Source organism: Nicotiana tabacum, chromosome 15 (assembly GCF_000715075.1).
Source record: "Nicotiana tabacum cultivar K326 chromosome 15, ASM71507v2, whole genome shotgun sequence".
NCBI classification, from domain to species: Eukaryota; Viridiplantae; Streptophyta; class Magnoliopsida; order Solanales; family Solanaceae; genus Nicotiana; species Nicotiana tabacum.
Window position 1 is genome coordinate 296,999 of NC_134094.1, and position 22,101 is coordinate 319,099.

General features: G+C 36.2%; 2 protein-coding genes and 1 pseudogene across 4 annotated transcripts; 2 read left to right on the forward strand and 1 right to left on the reverse strand.

Annotated features, from left to right (window-relative positions):
* Positions 1-453: 453 nt before the first annotated feature.
* LOC107770179 (uncharacterized) lies at positions 454-10,902 on the reverse strand. The gene is made up of 8 exons (XM_075231904.1): positions 10,592-10,902; positions 10,447-10,499; positions 10,197-10,256; positions 9,979-10,056; positions 7,217-7,346; positions 6,863-6,915; positions 1,983-2,171; positions 454-821 (listed from the first exon to the last, which is right to left on the reverse strand). The coding sequence occupies exons 1-8, from the start codon at positions 10,821-10,823 to the stop codon at positions 675-677; spliced, it is 942 nt and encodes a 313-aa protein (XP_075088005.1). The 5' UTR covers positions 10,824-10,902; the 3' UTR covers positions 454-674.
* A 684-nt stretch (positions 10,903-11,586) lies between these two features.
* On the forward strand, positions 11,587-21,800 carry LOC107770178 (uncharacterized). Of its 3 annotated transcripts, none has more exons than XM_075231905.1 (8): positions 11,587-11,824; positions 12,906-13,268; positions 14,886-15,020; positions 15,099-15,141; positions 20,539-20,607; positions 20,702-20,816; positions 20,928-21,065; positions 21,570-21,800. In XM_075231905.1, exons 2-7 carry the CDS (start codon positions 12,973-12,975, stop codon positions 21,056-21,058), a joined length of 789 nt encoding a protein of 262 aa, XP_075088006.1. In that variant the 5' UTR covers positions 11,587-11,824; positions 12,906-12,972; the 3' UTR covers positions 21,059-21,065; positions 21,570-21,800. The 3 variants fall into 3 exon arrangements, with proteins under 3 accessions (XP_075088006.1, XP_016444939.1, XP_016444941.1); XM_016589455.2 differs by lacking the exon at positions 21,570-21,800 and adding an exon at positions 11,958-12,034 and having other exon boundaries at positions 11,785-11,824; positions 20,928-21,285; XM_016589453.2 differs by lacking the exon at positions 21,570-21,800 and having other exon boundaries at positions 11,588-11,750; positions 20,928-21,285.
* LOC142170066 (small nucleolar RNA snoR114) lies at positions 12,356-12,445 on the forward strand (annotated as a pseudogene).
* Positions 21,801-22,101: the final 301 nt, after the last annotated feature.

The window sequence follows — 22,101 nt, forward strand, 5'->3', positions numbered from 1 at the left end:
TATGATATCTTTAACAGGTTAAACTTTTAGATGAGATGTCACACGCTTTTGCGACTATATTTCAGGAGACATCAGTTTCTTCTCCGCCAAAATTGAAAAAACAATGATCTTGCCTGAATTATTTTTCAAAACCGCCTGCCTATGGATTAAGCATGCACAATTCATGTGTTAAACCATCACAAACTTTGATAAAGAAAACTATATGATTGAAGCCTACCAAGAGGAGTGAACACCTGGTTCCACGATTGGTAATGGCGTAGTCACAACTCAAAGTATATCCTAACTATAGCAGATTTGAGACTCTCAGTAATAATCATCACGTAATACTAATAATACGCATAAGGGAGAGCTGAAGAGATCGGAGACTACTGCAAATCAAGATAGAAACAGGCTACTCACAGAGGGATTAAGGGTGACTAGGTAGTGTCTGATGGTTGCCTGTGGGCCAATATATACAGGTTGCATCCCTTTGCTTTCCTTTTGATAAAACAATCACTTACACGAAAATAAAAACCTGGAAAGGAACTCCTATACGGGAAGACATAGTATTTGTTAAAACAGCCCACCTACTGGAAATTTGGAATCTAGCTGAAAATTGGGAATGGGGCGGGGGGCTGCAAAGGACCTTTTCTATTGGCACGAAGGACAGCTTAATCAAGTTCCATTGTCAAAAATCACGAAGGCATGCAACTTCTCCATTCTTTAACACTTGAGCTTAATTGATCCGGGAAACGAGCAGACCAAATAGCCAAATCTGGTAATGGTCCTGTCAGCGCAAGAAAATTTTCTCCTGCTCTCTTTGGCAACTTTTTCCAGCTTACCTGCCATTTCAGATAATAAACTATTAGTCATAGCAGGTAAAGACAGAGAGCAAAATGCATAGTGGCATTCAAAAGACCAGATTATTCTTAATGTGCACACAGCAAAAAACAAAATTTATATGCCATGAAATTGTAATGTCACTGAAACCCTCTGAACGGTTTCATGCCAAGCTATAGCGAGCTATCATAAACTAAGCAGAATCACCAGTCCTGCCTTTTCCTAAGCTCATTCCCAGTAATATCGCACCACGCAATTGCACATTTCTAGACATTTATCACACATTTACAGAGTACACCATTACATTGCATCCATATACGGTATACCTTGATCAACTTGAAAAGTCAAGAATTCCTTCTAAAAGATGGACAACTTATGAAGACAGTACAGCTGTTTCAAGTGATCATTGTTAATTATGATGGGACTGGTGCGTGACCAAAGATACAGGGGTTTGGTGCCTGAAACCATCTATCTGGTGCACAGATAATGGTAACAGTTGGTGAAGACCAAACTCCCATATTGTGTGCTGTTTGATGAATTTCTGAAAATTTTCTTTCAGCCGAGGGTCTATTGGAAACAGCCTCTCTACCTTCACTAGGCAGGGGTAATGTCTGCGTACACACCACCCTCCCCATACCCCACTTGTGGGAATATACTGGGTTTGTTGTTGTTGTTGATGATGAATTTCTGAAAATTATATGTACAATACTATTTTCACAAACTCACTCAACTTTCATCTACCACTACTGATTTCTTTCGAGTGAACCAAAATGTTTTAATCTGTAAGTCAAGTCACTGTGTAAAATAAATAGGACATAGAGTATGTCATAATTACTAAACAGGATTTCTCTATCAAATTGCATATCTTGATAAAGGCACTTTTGAATTATAAATGGTTGAGATTACTTTCCAAAGCCTCCATGATTCACTGGATTAGAGTATTGCTTTCATAGTTGCATAACCCTAGGTAACCTTTTAAAAGAAGAATGACAAAAAAGGCAGCTAGGAAACCAAGAGCGGCCACAAAAATTTATACTGCTTTTACTGAGAAAATAAAGAGCTACAAACTTTGGTTCTTCCAGATGCTCCTATAACTCGATGAAGCTTCGCGCCTTCATGTGCGTCCTGCTTTAAGGAAGATAAATGGAATTCAATTACCCTACCTGCCCAGGAAATGCCTTGCATAATGCGTTGATAGTTGCGTTAAGTTCCCTAGGATCATCCTTTTCGGAAATTTCTGGTTGGATCATTTCAGAAGAAGTATTAGACCATTCTTTGGTAGCAGCACCACAATTCACCATGAGCCGACCATTGGGCATCAACATCTTATTCATCTCCAACCAAGTTGTGACCTGTCAAGGAAAGCCGAAACAAATGCATTAGATCCTAGAAATCTACCACCAGGAACCAGACAGCAATAGATGCACAAGGGTGAATTTTATGAATCAAAAAAGCACACACAGGTGAATTAAGAGTACCAGCAACTTAATACTTTTGGTGAATATATATATATCTACTTATTCAATAAAAATGAGAGTAGATCGGCAGGTCACACTAAATCTAGGTCCCACTGGGGGTGCACTTGAGAAATTAGCACTTTCAACATGAAATGAATCTTTGTCTAGTGTTTGGTAAATGTTGAAAGTGTATATCACTAGTAGAGCTTTCAACAAATGAGTACGGTAAGGGTGGCAAGTGGGCCGGTCCGGGACCGGGACCGCGGGACAAACGGGCCAGGAGCGGTAGAACCGGTATTCGTGGGCCTGTTCCGGGCTTCTGGCTGGTTCTACAGATTGGGACCGCTAGGACCGGGACCGTTTGGGACCGGTCCCTGGCGGGCCAAACGGTCAAATTTCAAAAAAAAATAACTATCCGTTGGGGAATTTAAAATCTGGCCGTTGGCTGTCACAAAATAGCCATTAAAACCCCCGAATTTTTTTAAACCCCAAACTTTTTATAATTACACTTTTTCCCTATTTTCAACTATAAATACCCCCTCATTCTTTTATTTTTCTTACAAAATCATCAATCTATCACAATCTCTCTCTAATTTTCTTCTATAATTGCTACTATTGCTTACTTTATTGTTACAATTTGTGAAAAAATTGTGAAGTTGGTGAATTGAAGTCTTCAAGTTTTCAACGATAATTAATTTTCAACAAGTTGTTCGTCAATTCGGTAAACTTGTTCCAACTCTTAAGTTTTAATATTATAGTTTTGTTTGTTTTATTTATTTTCTATTACTTGATTAATTAAGATGGCTTCCTTAAAAAAAACTTTTTGGTAAAAATAAGGGAAAATCCAAGAGTGGCGAATCTAGTGGTCAATCTGTTCCTCCTCCACTACCCCGGCTCCCCAAATCAAACCCCATATACGTCCTACACCTGCTATTCTTGATAGCGATAATAGTTTATTACAATTTAATGAGAGTCAATTTTGCCATAATATTGGAGCTGGTGAACAATTAGACCATGAATTAATGAATGCTCTTTATTCTAATCCAACTATTGATGAAAATGATGATGAGGAAATAAATTTTGATGAAACTCAACCGGATGATGATACACCCACTAGTCCTGCTCCAGATGTTAACCCAACTAGTGATAACCCTGCTAATCCAAATGATACCCCGTCTGATACTCCTGTTAGTGCCCCTAATATTTCTAGACAACCTACCAAACGGACAAAAACATCTCCTGTTTGGCCATTTTTTACTCAACTAATTCCAGAAAATAAGGCTAAGTGTAAAACTTGTGGCACAGAGTTAGCTTTTAAATATTTTGGATCTCGGGGAGGGGGGCGAGAACTTTGGCTAGAAACATATTGAAACACCCTCAAGATAGAGTCAGATATCTTCGTCTGAAAGCTTTGGCCGAGGGGAAAAGTGTACCTACTCCTAGTCAGGCTGACCCTAGTACCGATTCAAATCAATTTCAACCGGGAATTAACACTGTTATCAGTGGTATTTTATATTATGATCCAAAAAAAGATCGGGAAGAATTGGCAAAAATGGTAACTGTTATGTGCTTACCCTATAGTTTTCCTTCTGACCCTAACTTTGTGCATTATATTAGAAATTTTTTTAATCCTACTTATAAAGATTTTCCTCGCACAACCGTAAAGAGCGATATTTATAAATATAAATATGAATATGAACAATATTTGCGCTATTTATTTACTCATATAAATTGTCGTGTTACTATTACAACTGATATTGGTAGAAGTGGTAACGACTGTGATTACCTTACTGTTACCAGTCATTGTATTGATGAGGATTGGATAATGCAAAAGCACATTATTGCTTATAGAATAATTAATTCACGTCACACAAGGCAGTTTATTGCTAGCACAATTACGGATATTTGTAGATATTTGTAGATAATGCTACTAGTAATACAAATGCTGTAGCCTTGCTTACCACTATGCTAAATCCTGCATTTAGTAACATTTTTCATGTTAGATGTATTTGTCATATTTACCATTTAATTGTGGGTGATGGTATGAAAATTTTAAATATTGAAATTAAAAAGGTTAAAATGGCTCTTAATTGGCTTTTTTATTCAAACCGTAGAAGTAGACTTAGAGAATATTTTAAAAGATGCGATGAATTTGGCCTAAGAGAAAGAAAAGTTCCTAAACCTTGTCCAACTAGATGGAATTACATGTATGAAAGTTTGGTTGTTGCATATGAATGTAGAAATCCCATAAACTCAGCGTTTAATGCACATGTAAGTGATGATGATGAGCACCTTACGAATGAGGATTGGGCTAATGTTAAAATGCTTGTAGATTTTTTAGAAAAATTTCATATTGCTACAAATGAATTTTCTGGGCAATATTATCCTACTATTTCTAACTGTTTAGTTTATATTGCAGAACTTTGCAAATTTGTTTGCTCATTGTTCAGAAGGTGGGAAAATTTATAAACTTGCTATTGATTCTATGAGAAAAAAATTTAAAAAATATTTTTTCCCTATTCCCCCTATTTATAGTGTTGCTGCTTTGTTAAATCCTTGTATGAAATTAGGAGGTCCTCAATTTTGGTATGAAACTGTTTATAATGGTTTAGCACTTGAAGATGAGAAGTTGTCTCAACTTCCGGAAGCAATAGCCTCAATTAGAATAAATGCTCAAACTATTTTTAATGCTTATCAAGTTGCATTAAATCATGCTAGACCGAATGTTCCAACTCCTTCTTTTGATTCTTAATCATCTAAAAGAACTGCGGGAGTAAGAGCACTTAGTGCTTGGGCGGGGTTTAGGGGTTCTCAAGGTTCTAGTAGTAGTGATTTTCACAACTAACTGAGCTTGAAGTTTATTTGTCGCAGGGAATTGAGGAAGTGAATCCTGAAGGCTCCTTTAATCTTTTGGAATGGTGGAAGGACAAAGAAAAACGCTTTTCGGTTCTTTCAAAGATGGCCCGAGACATTTTAACTATTCAAGCTTCAACAGTGGCATCAGAGAGCGCTTTCAGTCAAGCAAGACTTCAACTCGGTGATTATAAAGCGTCTATGAGGGAGAGCTTGGAAAAATCAGTATTCTTCAAAGATTGGATCCGTTCGGAAAGAAGAAATTTTGGACTTGCTGAATCACAACCAAAGGAAGACGAAGCTTACGAAGAAATGCTAGCTGAACTTGCGGAGGATGCTGCTTCACCCGGAAGCGGCGATGACCAAGCTACTTTTCCGGCACCACCAACAGAAATTCCTTCGGACCTTGATGGATTTATGAAGTTTGTAAGAGATACCATGTAACTTGTATGAACAAAAATTAATATGTATTATGTAACTTGTATTTTGACACATCTTGATTAGTTTCTTTTTCTTCTCAATGATGGTATTAGCACCTTGTCGTGCTCATTCCATAGGGGTAAGGAAGACTAAGAAAGATATTGCCATATTTTTTTAATGCTATAATAAAATTACAATGCATTGCTTTGAATATCTTTTTACAATATTTTTGTCTTTAGGCTTTAAATTTGAATTAAAAAATTTAGGTCACAATTCTATAATAAAATTTACAAGGCATTTCCTTAGATATTTTTTTTAACATCTTTTTGTCTCTAATTTCTATTTAATTTTAAAAAAGAAAAAAATCCGTTGGGCCCACTTAGCCCACTTATCCCGCGGGCCGGGACCGTTTAGCCCGGGACCATGAGTTCGTGGGCCCGGTCCCGGGCTGGTTCCTACAAAAAGACCATTTGGCCCTTTTAATTTGGGCCCGGGCTCGGGACCGTTTGGACCGGCCCACATGCCAAAAATAGAGTACTGCAAATGCTCAAATTTGGAGCTTATGAAACTTCTGTTGGTTAATATTTAGGTGCTATTTGACAATTTTCCCCACTACCAAATCAAAGCGATTTTTTATTTTTTGATAATGTGGTGCCGAGGGCAGTTTGTGCGCAACTCGACTATTTCACCGGGTACCTGCTATCTCAACGACACAGGTACCAGACAAATCAAAGCGAATATTTAAATGCTTAATTTGTATATTAAACACAAAGTACTTTGTAAAATAATGGTACAACGAAATGCTACTATAGAATTTATAAAGTACTTCTCTAAATAACTACCAGAAAAAGTACTTATCCAGAATACCACACTCCCAATTGGGTGCCAAAGGATTGACTCAAAGATCAACTCTATTAGCAGCCAAAAAGAAAATCAACATGAGATTATTCCAAAAAAGAGATACTATTATCAACAACATTAGTTTATGAGAAGATAAGCAAGCATTGTCTGTAAAGATAGCAACAACAACAATAACAACCCAGTAAAAATCCCACAAGTGGGGTTTGGGGAGGGTAGGATGTACGCAACCTTACCCCTACCCTGGGGAACGGAGAAGTTGTTTTCGATAAACTCTCGGCTAAAGAAGATGAAAAAGCACCGATAGCAATTCATAGCAAGACAATATATTTAGAAAACTAAATTGAAGATAACAATAAAGAATATGAAAGAAGTATCGATAGCAAGTAAACTGTGCATGACTGTCAAAATTACTACAAAATGCATGGCTATCAAAATTGTGCACTTGAGCATACCTCTTGCAGTTGGGGCAAAACCTTTCCATCAGAAAACAAATCAACTATTATACCTGAAATTATCATTTTGGAGAATTAAGTAAACACTGGATAGAAGTCAAACCTAGAATGTTTCAATGTCAATATTTCGAATGCTCACTTCTTATGCGTGGCAAAACAAGTTAAAAAGTATGATAAATCAGGGAAGAAGCTTCCACGGAAGAAAATTATTTCAAACGCTTCAACTGCAGGAACCAGATGGAAGAACAATCATTTACTGGAGGATAAGAACTTCCCTTCCATCATAAACCAATTAAAAGGTTGACTAGGGATTACATTCTGAAATTCTTCTGTTTGATTAAGGCAGTGATATACCTGCATAACCTCCAGGAATAGTAACAGATGGAGAAAATACATCTCCAATATGAACTTCCAATACACCACCACCTTCATTATGTTTCTCCAGATCAGAAAGCCCAAGATATTCTCTTGCTTTTTCAATCAACTGGAATGAATGAGAAAAGCCATTTTGTAACTCATTTTCACAAATCAAACATGATGAATTGGACAGTGACTTGAATAATTCAGTTTTAAATGTCAGATGACATTATTAAGCTGCTTTTTTCTCAACAGTATTAAACTCCTTGAACTCCAAGTTATTGGATCAATTTCCAAAACAAAAAATTCCGAACTAAAAATGTATGAAAGATTAAGAATATTGTGTAAAACATTCTAGATGATCACGTTATTATTGAGAATAAAGAGAATAATTAAAAAAATTGTATTCTGGTGGCTGTTCCAGCGGTGCAGTGCCTCTTTCAGGTGGCAATTCCAAATTAGATATTCTGACCGCACCACTTGTTATGGTCACTATTCCTACAACTTTTCCAGAAACTTTTCCAATCACTGTTCTGGTGACTTTACCAATTGTTGCTTGGCCAGTGCAACAGCACATTTCTTCAATGATTGAGAGTAAATCTTTCTGGTGATTGTTTATATTCTAATGTCACTGTCTGGACGATTGTTTACTGTTCCGATTTTAATATGTCTCATCTTAGAAATGGGCGAACTCAAGTTGCTTCACCATCTTGCTTTTAAGGGGAATGTTGAAAGTCAAAATAATAAGAAAAAATATAAAGTAAAACTTAATGACTATGTCATAATAATTAGAATCCTACGAATTAGGAAGCTTTCTTTTTCATGTTACGAAAAAGTAAAAACTCCTATATAAACAGCTCTCTAGTACTATGTTTTTAACCAACAAACTTCAAATAAGAGTTGTCTCTTCTTCTTTTCCCTTTTCTAGTCCTAATGAATTCTAAAATTTTCATAACTTGTGCAATTTCTTTTGCCATGGGTATATTTTCTGCACTAGCACATGTCAGTAGCCTAGCCTCAGTCAAGAATTCAACGACATAAAATGCACGGAATTTCTAAAAGATTAAAATCCAACAGATAAATGACGAACAACCAGTATTGCTGCTGAGGAGTGCTAAATTCCTCAAACTAGGAGCAAGACAGGCTTGGTGCTCCACTCGCTTAGAGGCTCTTTCGTGCAGGCACCAAGGCGATAAAACATGTGCATCATCGACCATGGATTCTATCTTGAAGAGGGTGGCATTGGACAATAAGCATTTCACTTAAGTGAGAGCAGTTTTCAAAGTTCCTTTTTCAATATTATTGTTGTTTTTGTTTATAATCTGTTCATGCACTGGAGAAAATAAATTATTCATGCATTACACATGTATTTCTTCCTTTGTAATATTTTCATCAAAGTTCATGCTTTAGTTGCTCTTTGAACTTAAAACTCCAAAAAACTTGAATCTTTTTTTCCTTTTTCTTTTGCTGCTCTTTTGAAGTACAGAAACACCATAAATGCACATGTATTTTCAAGGGTGTCACTAGGTATTTTCTGAATTCATCATATGTTGTGACTCTAAATTAGAGGCGGTTCTAGGCATAATTTCCTCCTCAGAGATGTATAACACGAATCACTAGAGGTCTGTGTCATTTATATGACAATCAACTCTGGAGCTCCATGCAACTTTCAGTTACTAAGATCACTACATAACTTCCACATAAGTTAGAGAAGAAAAAATTAAAACTGAATGGCATCAAGTAGCTTGACGAATGACAAGAGCTGCCAAAAATGGATGAAAACCCAAAAGAAATTTCTAGTATGCAGCACATGCTCATATGATTTTGTAGAAGTTCAATTCCTAAATACAATAGAGATCAGTTTCAATTGCCACACTTAGTGAATCTGCTGGAAAGTTACTATAGACCTGTTAAAATTTTGAATTTCAAACTGATAGCAATGATTTTCTTTATCCTGCCTCTGGTCATATTCTAATGTCTACCCAAGGAAATAATTTTCTTCTTATATTTCCTGTTTTGGTTTTGGAAATATTAATTCGCAGAAGCTAAGGCCTTTAGTGTTCCGTTGATTGATTTTCACCATTGCCAAGTCACAGACCCTATGAGGTGTCCTTTTACTGACTACAACAAGGAGGTTAAATAAGTCACTCTCATTGGCTAAGCTTGTTGCAAAAGAGTATGCATATCCATACCTTTTTTTCCCAAACCAAAGATCTTTCTCGTAATTCTTAGAATTCTTGTAACTGCCTAAACTTCAATATCATTCTACTCTTTTTGAATGGAGCCGTATGCCTATGCCCATATCTGCATAGTACATTGATTGTTTTCCATAGGTTCTGCACTTTTTGCTACTGGCTCTACAGGATGCATCTTAGTGTAAAGGAGAGGGTACTTATTCAAATCAAAAAGCATGAAGTTAGGCTTTCAGGTCACCTTCCTCTCTGCTTTCCATGGTTTTGATTATCAACAAAATAGCTGATGCAACAAAGGCGTTTCCTTGACAAAATAATATAAGACTAATTTAAGACTCTGGAAAATTGTGAATGACGCAGTACTCAAATTCTTTTTTTTGGATCAATTGAAAAAAAACATAAGCAAGTATCATAGCATTGAAATCCTCTAGATTTATATTTTCTTTGTCTTTCTGGCAATGCACCAAGGTTCAAGATATGCTAGTGAAAAATTGCATTTGAGTTATCAAAATATAAATATGCTCTATAAAAGAAAAAAGCTAGGAAATGATAATGAAAGGTTATTACAATTTCATCTATCTCCCATCCAACAAGCTGCAAAGAAGGCCATAGTTCAAGCATCAAATGTGCAGCAGTTGCGCCCCCCTGAAAATTAGCAGGAAGTAGCTGTACATTAGTTTAATCAAGCATAAAGAGACGGTAAGATTTCAAACTTGCATTTGTTAAGAAAAGTTGATGTATTAGTGATATGTTTTGTCAAAAATCATTAAAAGAACCTAAATTACCAAGCCAAAAATTGCAATTGGACCCCTTGGAACAATGGCCGGCAAGGTGGCAAACTCATCCTGGTAATCAAATAGAAGAAACTGTACCACATTAGGAAGTTACCCCAAAGTAATATAGACAGCCTACCCCAGATGTTATTGCGTCCACACACAAATGCCCATCATACATTTTGATTTAAATAATGTGAGAATTAGACAACTATGAGAAGAATATAGACATTAATAAAAAGAAAATGAAGCAATGGCATACCCAATATGCATCAGTCCACTTCTTTCCCTTGTGAAGAATGCTATGCACATTATCTGTTCCAAACAAAATAAAACATAAAAAATCCTTAGAAAAAATTAAGTCACGGAATGACAATCGTTTGACAAAATGCTACTATCTCACATACTGGAAGAGTCGAGAAGCAGCACACGTGAGTCGGGAGTGTCGAGGATAACTATGTTATTATAACTACTTGTGACAGAAGTGAGCACCTTAAAATCCACTTCATCAGCAGAGCAGAATACTGTCGCCTTTCTTCTCAAATGCGCCTTCCTCCTTAAACGCGGAGCCCAATGGCAAATAGAGGCAGTGGAAGAGGAGCAGGGGCTTTGAATGGGTAATACAGCAAGCCTGCTCATGTCGATACGCCTTCTTTCCCGGCTATGTTTTTTTTTTTTTTGCGGATAAGAGAGTGAACATATCAAGAAGTCCAAATATTCGGTTTTTGGTAATCAAAATATAGTAGTATTAGATTTGTCACTTAACCACTCAAACTTAACTAGAAATCATTTATGTATTGTGAACAGCTGTAATTTAAAAAAAAACTACAATAATACATAAATTTTATCATTGACAAAATATAACTTCATGATCATGATACATGCTTCATCCGTTTTGATTTGTTTGAATCTAAAACCACCAGGGTCAAATTGACTAATTATGTGATAAGTTATTTTAATTTTAAAATTAAAATCTATATATTTAAAAACTATCAAAAAGTATTGGTATAAGTCACAATAGCTAAAAAATCAAAATATTTAAAATAACAACAATAACAATAATAATATATCCAGTGTAGTGTCACAAGTGGCGTATGAGGAGGTAGAATATACGCATATCTTATCACTACCTTTAAGAAAGCAGCGAGGTTATTTCCGTAAAATCTTCGACTTAGAAAAAAAATATTTAAAATCTATTTGAAAAAAATATGGTTAATAAAGTTTCTCATTTGACACCCTAAATAATAATATGTTCCTTCTTTATGAAACAAATGGAGTATATATTAATTAATGTAAGTTTTACATTAAAAGAAAACCTTAAATTTCAATTTTATAAGAAAATTCTAACTTTATTAAAGACGACAATTTGCTTGTGGTAGTTGTAAACAATAGACTACACTCGCATAGGCGAAGTGGACAGAAGGGCATAATGTTTTTAATCCACAAACCAAATAGGCTGCCAAACCGCCAGTAATTAAGGACAGCAGTGACTCCGTCTGTTCGATAGCTCCGTAAAAATCAGATATTTTGCAGTGAATATGTAGAGATACTGTTGAGAAAATCCAGGTCCGTCCCCCCCTACTTTTTCCATTGAATCAATACTCATCGCTACCGTCTTAATCAACTCGCTTCTGCTCAACGTATGTAACATTTCTGTATATCTTTACCTAACAGCGTTTTTAGTTCCCTTTATTTCTCGCTTGATTGGACGCTTCAAAGTTATGCCAAATTTTTTTACTGAGATGGTAAAGCATGAGTTTTTTTTCCGTTTAGATGACAATTGAGGGATTGAAACTGGTAACTGCAGGAGAATTATGAGATGGGTCCTCATAAAAAATTGATGAGATGGGGTATTAGCATTCTTTTCCCTTCTGCTTGTTTTGGATGTGGATTTTGCTCAAATGAGTGTGAAAAACGTAGTCTTTTTTTATTTAGTTTCAATTACTTATGTGCTTCTGTACATCTTCGATGGATCACTTAGTTCATGGTTTTTGAGGTTTGATTTACTCTTCTTCTCGTAATTAGGCGGCCAGTGGCGGGGCTATGTTCAATTAAATCCCCTTAATCGGAAAATTGTACTGCACAAAATAGAGTAAAAACAACTTTTTTGGGGTATATATAAGGTTTTGAATCCCCTTGACATATGTTTACCGGCTGGTGCATCCCTGGGTTAGCTGTGATGATAGCTGTGCGTATATGCGGTGATAAGGGTCTCTGCTGTTTTCCGACTTTACAGGACGATGAGTTGTGCATCTGAGCTTCCCTTCTATCTTATAAAAAAAAAATCCCCTTGACATTTGGGAAACTTTAAATCCATCGAATGAGGGGGTACAAAAGTTACTTAGGTCATACGTCAGCATCCTAATCGTCACATTCTTGCATTTTTCCTGGCTCCGCCATGTTAGGCCGCCATGCTAGATATTGTCGTGTGTTTATATGCAGACTTGCGTATGAATGTGTGAGCGTGCTGGTAAATGTATGCTCTTTATTTGAAGTTTCATCCACGTAAGTAAACATTGAAAACCGAAAAAGAATTCCTGTGGTTTTATGCTCATAATACCTTGCATTAGATTCCTCTTTGGATAAATTGAAATTTTCGGATGTAGTAGTCAAACTGTTTGCTTGATTTAGATTTATCTTGTGAGAATTTGTTACTTGGTATCGGTGTAGTGAACCAAATAATTTCAGCTTTATATCAAGTCTGAGCCTGTTTTTGTGTAGGAGGAATGTTAAAAAAGGTTGCAGAGGGATAGCAACGTTCTGGCTTGGTCCTTCATAGTTGTTACCAATGCAGGATGTCGGTGTAGTCCGGCATGATAGTACCGCCCTGGGTGGCCACTGCGGTGATCCATTGGATATTGAAAAGCAGAATGCGGAGGCCAGCAATCATGGCTTAGCTACTGAAAATGTGGATCAATCTGTACTCACCATAGTGGTTTCTGCGGGCGAATCACTCAACTCCCAAGCTGCCACAGTAACCACAGACCCAGTTGGGGATATTGCCACTACTGTGAAAATAGAAATTGTAGAGTCTCCTAAGAAGCTTAACTTATCCAGGAATTCTAGTCGTCATGAACAATGCAGGTTTCTAGCTCTTCTACTTGCGTAGAGATTAGGTCCTTTCTGCCAGTCTCTTTACTGCTTTCTCGTAAGCTAAGTTGCTCGGACACGGGTGCGGGCGTCCGACAAGGGTGTAGATCTAGAGGTCGGATTTTTCGAAATGTAAATTCTAAGATTCGGATATACGGATTCTAGTACGGATACGGGTGTGTGGACCCCGCTAAAAATAATTCAAAAAAATAAAAATATAAAAATATCTCTACATTATGAAATTTTTTGTGGAATACTTACGAATAACTTGTAAACTGTGAATTTTTTTTTATTTTAAGTTGTAGATAAGTAAAGGATTGGCATCCTATAAAGTATGCTATTTTCTTCAAATTTATCCTAGTTTTGGTTCTGATTTCGGGAATCAAATTGTATCTCGTCTCGAATTTTTCCGTCCATCGTGGTCAAAGTACCCAATCTTGTTTGACCAGATCCAGTGCGGATCTCATACCCACACCCATACTAGTGTCGTGTCGACACAGGTGCGGTACCTAAACTGCCGTGTCAGAGCAATTTAGCTCGTAAGCACCGTGTAAAGTTTTAGTTATGAGACCCTTTATTTTTCAAACTTTTTGATCCTAATTGAACCCTTCTTATGTGCTTTGTTTGCATTGCTATCTACATCTACATACTGAATAAACCATTCCCCTCCCTCCCCCGAAAAAAAAAAAAATTATTTTCGAGAACTTCTGCTTGGATGATCTTTTGTTCTACCAAGATTTAGCCTTTTTTTTTGTACAAAGGTTTATTGCTGTAATCATGTCCGAAGTTGCTTGCCGATCAATAACACATCAACCTTATGTTCGATGATGGTATCTAGATATAATAACCATAAGAGAAGTACCCATACCCTTTTTTTTGGGTTTCGTTTTGACACTATGACCTTTATTTCTCTCTAGAATTTAGCTCTCAAGAGCTGTTGTGAATTTGGTGTGTTGCTATATTCATGGTCAAAGTTGTGGTAGTGCTCATTATCACATTACTTCTGTGTAATTGAATGGTAGTGTGACACATAAACTATCAAGGGATTAAAAATTGAAAGGGAAATCGGAGTGCTTACAGGATTTATATTTGAATTAATGTCCACCTTATTTAAAAGAAAGAATTAAGTTGATGTCCATAACTAACTTAAAATAGGCTAGCAAATCCTAGTTGATTAAGTCTATGAGATTTGCAAAAAAAGACCTTTTGAGATAGTCTTTTTTTTTCTTTTAATTTATTTTTAGTACTTTGCCGAGGGTCTATGGAAACAGCCTCTCTACCTCACACAAGGTAGGGGTAAAGTTTGCATACACCCCACCCTCCCTAGACTCCATTTGTGGGATCATACTGGGTATGTTGTTATATTTTTAGTACTTTATGGATTTCTAGTTGGTATTCTTTCAGAACTTGCTGCAGCAAAACGGCCATTTATTTTGATTTAATATAGAGTGTGCCAATCTTTGTAAGTTTTATTCTTAATTTTTGATTTGCATATTCAGAGTATCAATCTTTGAAGTTCCTTAGGTACATTGAAAAGTCTCTGTCGCAGCTTTTAGAATATAAAGAACGAGGCTCTGGTCCAGTTTTGAAATTCTCTATGACGCTTTGCAGAGTATGTCAAGAGGAAAAGGAAGAAGAGTTAATCGATCTTGGATGCCACTGTCGTGGTGGATTGGCAAAAGCACATCAGTCATGCATTGAAACGTGGTTTAATACTAGAGGTTCAAATAAATGCGAAATATGCCAGTAAGTGATAGACTAAGTGCATGCTAATCTTGTTTTTCCTTATACAGAATATTGATGTAGGTTTTCCATTTTATGCAGGCAAGTAGCTGCCAATGTGGCACCTCCAGAGTCTCATGCACCTGTAAGTATCTGTCTTTGTTGGATACCAATGCTTTTAGATGAGTGCGGAACGATTGGATCTCTTTAAACTTTGGTTATGCATGCTTTTGGCTCTCTATTTGAAGTTGCTGCTGGGTGCTTCAGCATTCAAGCTAGACTGCTTTTTGAAGCATGAATATTCTTCTGGCATTTCAGCTCATAGGCTTTTGAACTTGAGCATTTGACTGCACCTGCCTCCCTTGAGTGCTTTTTGTGGTCGATTAAGTAGGAGCGAATGGAGAACATACTTTTTGAACCATCAGTATGACAAAGACCACTTTGGCTAGTGGCAATAATATGTCACTTCCCAGAATGTTGTGTGACTAGAATGGAATAGATAAAGAACACTTGGTAAATTTGTGAAACACGAAAAAAATACACTGCATATGCAGATAATCGTTATTCCCTTCCACAAGTAGTAGATTCTGGTTATTAAATTACCATTTTGAGTTGATGTTGAATCTCTTACAACATTATGCATCTTTATAAAAAAGAACTAACTTCAAATTGTTTTAACACTATAATGGACAAGATAAGAACCTGTAAATTTGTAAATGAGGAAGAATATGCACCACTACAAACAGTTAGTAGTTATTCCCTTTTCTTGAACTAGTTTATTCTAGCTAATCACTAATCTGTCAGTAGTTATGCCCTTCCATTAACTAATCAGGCAATAGTTTATTCCATTTCACAAAATAGTTTATTCTAGCCATTACAAACAGTTAGTAGTTATTCCCTTTCATAAACTAGTTATTAAAGAGAGTCATCTGCGTAAAGTTGCTTAATGCCGTGAGGGAATTTTGCCGACTCATAACTCTACAAAATGAGTTAATGGCTAGAATCTTTTTCTTGTTAACTAGTTTATACAGTTGTGAGTTGCTATGGAGTCCCTCACAGCATTTGATGCCAGAATGTCAGGGGTGTGCCAAAATTGGTGAGGTTAGGAACCTAATATGATATGATAGCCGAAAAAGAGGCCACCTTGGTTGGTATTTCCAAGGATACCTCACTTCTTAAGATGAAATACACTATTAAAAGAAGCAAACTAAAGCACAAAACTTTTTATAAAGTGTTTATAATTCAATACAAGATAATTCATATTAAGGGTTAAAGGCATTTATATAGGCTTGGAAAATCTAAGGAGTAAGAGTCACCAACTATACCAACCAATGTGGGAGTAAAAACCTACTAAAGGAGATGATGAAAACTCAATAGATAAGGATGAAATCTCAAGATAATTTTGTCCAGAATACCATCAGCCCCTCGGCTATCCATATTTACCATTTCCCCCCTTAAGTGTTCCTTATGCAGTCCGGTTCATAACTCTTTACAACTAAAACCTTAAACCCTGAGTACTCAGGGTGCACCTCAGCTGAACGTTCTGTGTAAAAATTGCTCTATAGCTGAAGAGAAAGCAATAAGGCCCCTATAAGAAACATAATTTCTGGAGGCAATTCTGTATTCTTCACCATTCGATTTGCCGGAAGATTTTATTGAGATGACATACTTTCGATAATGGGATTTGATGTTCTGTGAAATATGTGGAACGACGGTTACTTTTGATTCCTCCAAGTATGCTCGCTGTCCCTTATGCAAATTCAAGAAATGCGTCAAAGAGATTGCTGGAAAGGAGATACACTATGCTATTTCTGCTGAGGCTATTAGAAGGGGATTGGGTATATCTCCATGTGATGATCTTGAAGAAGAGAAGGAGCTAAAGCAAATGAATTATGATGCAACATATAAAGCTTGTCAGTATTTAGGCATGTCATATGTGGCCAGACAGATTAGATCTGCTGATGAAGGCCACACTATCTTCTATAACATTTGTGTGGTTATAAAACTTATTGAAACACGTAGTCTTAAACAAGCCATAGTATTTGTGTGGCTATAAAGACTTCCTATTGAGGAAATATAGGAATGCGCCAATCTTTTTTAAACAGTTTAAGATGATTCGACAGCGTGTCATCATTTATCCTTATACTTGTCATATCTTTTAGCTTACCACTATTTTGTCATCTAGTGGGTTCATTTGTTCACATTGATTAGTTACCAAAACATCTTAGACTTAGTAGCCTATAAATAGGTCTCGAAGCCTTAATGTAGGCCAGTTTGTATTTAATAAATCTATTATATGACTTTTGTGCAGTAGTTTGCTTCTTTTAAGAGAGTGTTCTTAAAAGGTGAGTTATCCTTGAAGATAGCCAACCAAGGTGGCCTCTTTTTCGATTATCATGTCATAGTGGGCTTTCTAAACTTGCCAATACTGGCACGTATCAACGATTTGGCGTCAGCCAACTTTTGTAAGCCATGTCCCTCTTATAAGTTTGCGTTAAGGTCCACGTGTGATTTCTAGAATGGGGTTGGTGTACCGCTTGGTAGAGGGACATGTTATCCACTGAGTTCCAAAGTTGGAAATAACTGATTACTGAAAAAAAATTTAAAAATAATTTCACACTGGTTCAGTGAATAATGGTAGTCTTCTTATGTGATTTTGAGCATTTCTCACTACTTGAGCTAGATGTTAGAGTTGAGTTAGGCCCAAGGTACATTTCTGTAACATAGTAATTTCATTTTATTCCTTTTTTAGATTTTGTGGCTCCAAGTTACTTTCTTGATAAGTCAAGTAAATTACTTCAAAATATATCGTGTCAATACTATGTAGAAATTGGTTGGCTCAACCACAATCCTCTCACGTGTTAGGGTAAATATGCATACTGCCGGATTCTCTCTTTACAGGAGAAATACAAATGAAACATGGACACCAAGTTTCTTCGCCACAAAGTAATTCTTGATTCCTAGTCATTTATCCTAGACCGAAAGTTTTGTGTTTATATGCTTTCTACCATGATAATGAATAACAAGGCTGAGTTGATTATGTTGTGTTGATCTCTTATTTTAATTGGGTGGGGTGGGGGGTGGCTCTCTCGCTATCTCTATATTTCTCCTTCTTCCTCTCTTTGTTCCTACTTTACCAATCCTGTGTACAGGTTCTTCCACTTTTTTTAATCTATGAATGAGAATATTCTGATTCTGCTCTTCCTCTCTTTTTCAACTGCTGCACCTATATTATTTGTCTGCAAAATGTTAAATACGAGCAATCTTGCAACCTCCCGGTAAGCATTAGCCATGAACCAGACCTCAATAAACATCTTGCAAATTTGTTACAACTGCTTCATCCTTTCCACATTTTCTGAAAATATAGGGTATCTGCTAATATAGAGATGCAATACTTTAAAATAGAGAAAATCTCATATATAAAAATAGACATATTTAAGTTTATTTTGTACAAAGTGGTTGACCCAGTAAAAAAGTATTTCTAGCTATGCCCCTTTTTGTGGGTATGTATTCGCACATTAGTACAATAAGAATATTGTTAATATGTCTATTGTATTTTATATAAGATTTTTTTTTTTTAGGGATAATACATAAGTTGCTCTCTATACTTGTCCCGAAAAGTCAATTTCACGCTCAACCTTTACGGGCGTCCTATTACCATCCTATCCTTATCCAAGATGAATTTATTTACCCCCTAAAATGCCACAACCAAATTCAACCCAAGTAGTGTTTACACGCGCCGACACATGGCATTTTCGCAGGTGTTTTCATTTTTTTTCTTTCTTTTACGGGAATAATCCTCCCCACCACCCCCCTCCCCCCCCCCCCACAACCCCAACCCAAATCTTTCTCTCCTTCAAAATAATCCACACATTTTTATCATCTTTTCCAGCTTGCTGGAAAATTTTCAATCTCCATGGGCAACCAAATTACAACCAAAGAAGTGACTTTCAGAAAAACTTTTTCTGATGGAACCTTTGCAAGAGAAGCTAGCTGACTATATTGACAAGAAAATGGTCTCTCTTTTTGGGTTTTTTCTTTTCCTTTTTCTTCTTTCCATCTTGATCAAAAGATAAAAATGTAATGTGAAGTTAATGTATAGAGCACAATCACAAAGCAAGAGGAAGCTAAGAAAGATCCAATAAAGTGCTGGGTTTTCGTTTCCACCTTGGTAATTTTTTGCTCCAGCCAAGTTGTGAAGAACAATTGGAGGGTGGAGGAGGTGATAAAATAGGTGGAGAAAGAGCTATCAATCTTTAATTTTTGTTTATTTACGATTATGATTGTATGGTGCTGCTCTCTTGTGACAATGGAGGAAAGAGAGAAGAAAAGGAAAGAGGAAAGAGAAGAAAAGAAAAACGGGAAAATGAAAAAGAACAAGGAAAATAAAAATAAAAAGGGTTAGTATTACACTAATTAAATACAACTAATTAAGTGTAATTAAATATAACAACCAATGGAAAAATAACATCTGTAAAATTTAAGTAACCTTTTACGTTTTTTCAGCCTCCCACGCGTTTTGAGTAAGGTGAAATTAGTTTCTTTGGCACCTCACATTTGAAGGAGGTATTAAATTCACTTTGAATAAGGATAGGGTGGTACTAGGACGTCCGTAAAGGTTGAGTGTGAAACTGATTTTTCGGGACAAGTACGGGGTGCATCTTATGTATTTTGCCTTTTATTTATGTATGTAGTAGATAATTAATTAGAAAGAACACTCTAGAGCAATAGTCAAGTTGCTTCTTCAAGGTTCCTTCGGAAGTCCTGTGTTTGAGCCCCTTAAGCAACAATTTTACGCTGCCTTATTTCTTTTCTGAATTTAACTGTTTTGGGATTTGCGCATACTTGTTGATGCAGATCTAGTTCTTTCATCTAAAGAGTGATCTAATAACAGAGCAAATTTTGAAAAATATTCTTGCCGAGTTAAAATGTTGTATTGGTTTGAGATCAAATTGTACATGGAGTCAGTTCACTTCGAACATAAAATGTATGTAATTTCAAACTTGATGAAAGATCTCTGTAATATGTCTAAGTTCATGTAATCAGTCTAAATTCATCTACAGGCCTGGTTGGACGCATGGATAGCCATGCCCTTATTTTTTCTCTGACAAATATTCTACTGATTTAAATGTTATATCGGGTTGGAGACCAAATGAATACCGTGGATCCAGATTCTACTTACTTCAGAACATAACCGGTGTCCAAACAGAAATGATTAAAATCTCTGAGCCAAGTCCAGATTCATCTACAGATCTGGTGGAACACTCATGTCATTTGTTATCCTATGAAACAAAACCACCTTAATTTCGATAGGCACTGTAAGGGTATATTTTCATTTTCGTTGCTTTTGGGATCAATGTTGTTAAGGGGCTTTTTTCCGCCTTCAAAACTTGCCACTATCACAGAGATACTTTGGCGATTTTCATCTTTATGCTAAGTTGTGGCTCAGAAAAAGATCTAAGCTCAAAGATTAGTCAGCTACATATTATCGGATAGATACTCTTTTAATTATGTTTGACTGTATCATTTTCATGGATTGCAGACAAGTTATTGGATTTGGAGAGTCGATCCTTCTTTTAGAGGGACGAATATTTCCCAAGAGCGGGATAGAGTAAGGAACATCGCATTTTCCCAAGCTGCTACTCTTACATTCTTTCTGAAAGTCATATCTTTTATATTAATTCTAAATCAGTTAATTTGTACAGGGTTGTCTTAATCCACTTTGGGTAGCATTTTGTATCCTCATTGGTGGTCTGTTTCTGGATGTGCTAATATCCATTACGCTTGGAGTCTCTGCACTGCCTGTGAACATCATAATCGGTACATGCTCTTGATCTTTTCAACTTCTCATTAATCGTCTGTTGTCAAAACTAGGACATTAGAACTTTTTAAGTGTCCCTTCTCACGTTGAAAGCAAGAAGCAATGCGCAGGAGTAATAGTTGTGCTGGGACTCGGAACGGCTCTTCGGCTTGCCCTTGAGTTCTGCCATGATAGGAGTATCAGAAGTGTAGTGCACCGGGTAGAAGCAAATGTCAGTCTTGGATATCATCCTACGTTGTAGGTGAAAGGTACTTGGAATTCAAACTACACCAAAACTGTTCATACACCCTGAAACATTGAAATTTTTCCAGCAAATGTGACCCAGAGGCTCGCAGAGCCTGCAACTTGAAAAATTTGTTGGAGCTAGTGTTCTTAAATGACAATTTCTGAGTGAACTTATCATTGTATTTATATGCATTGTGTAGTTTGTCTGCTTTGATATCTATACATCAGTCTATATTGCCAAAATTACTTCGGAGTGCAAAACATAGGCTGCTAAGCTAATTACATTTATGCTAGGCAATTAACACTCCTCAAAAGTTCTAGGGATTAAATGGATAATAATGGAATAATAGATTCTTATTAGAATATCCCAAACAAATGGCAATTGTTTAACCAAGTGAGTTTTACGAAGAGTAATTATATTGGATTTTATCATGTAGGTAATATTAGTAATTATTTTATCCGGTTTAACTATATTTTATTATTTAGTTAAAGTAACTTTTTTTTTTTTTTTTTTTTTTTTTTTACAGATGGTATACAAACTGGATGTTCGTCCTCCTTCAACCTGGAATTGAAATCCTGCTAAATCTGCTCAAAATCTTCACCAAATTGTGCAAAAGTTTAGTTATGAGCTCATTAAAGTATTTCCAATAGTTTGCCACAACACCTAATCAAATTCGAATTCAATTTTGAAACTGTAATTTTTGAACTCAAAACTGTAAAGCTTTGTTAATGGCAGAAAGCTGGGGGAATTAAATTTATAGGACTTTTGAACACTTAAAGCAGTTTATAAGACTAAAGTGTTAAGATTGGTGTAAAAATGACACTTTCATTGTTAGTGTTTAATATTTATAACTAGGTTTAAAAAAAATCCCAAACTTTTATAGTTATAACAACTGCCCCAAATGGGCCCCACCCTCTCTAAAAAAACGGAAACCCTCCCAGCTCCCATTCCCGCTTCCGGACCCCATTCCTCATTCCCAATCAAAGAGTAAGGGTTTATGTAATGTTGGGTTAAACCTAGTTAATAATAATATTCTTAAACGTGGATCTTGAAAATAC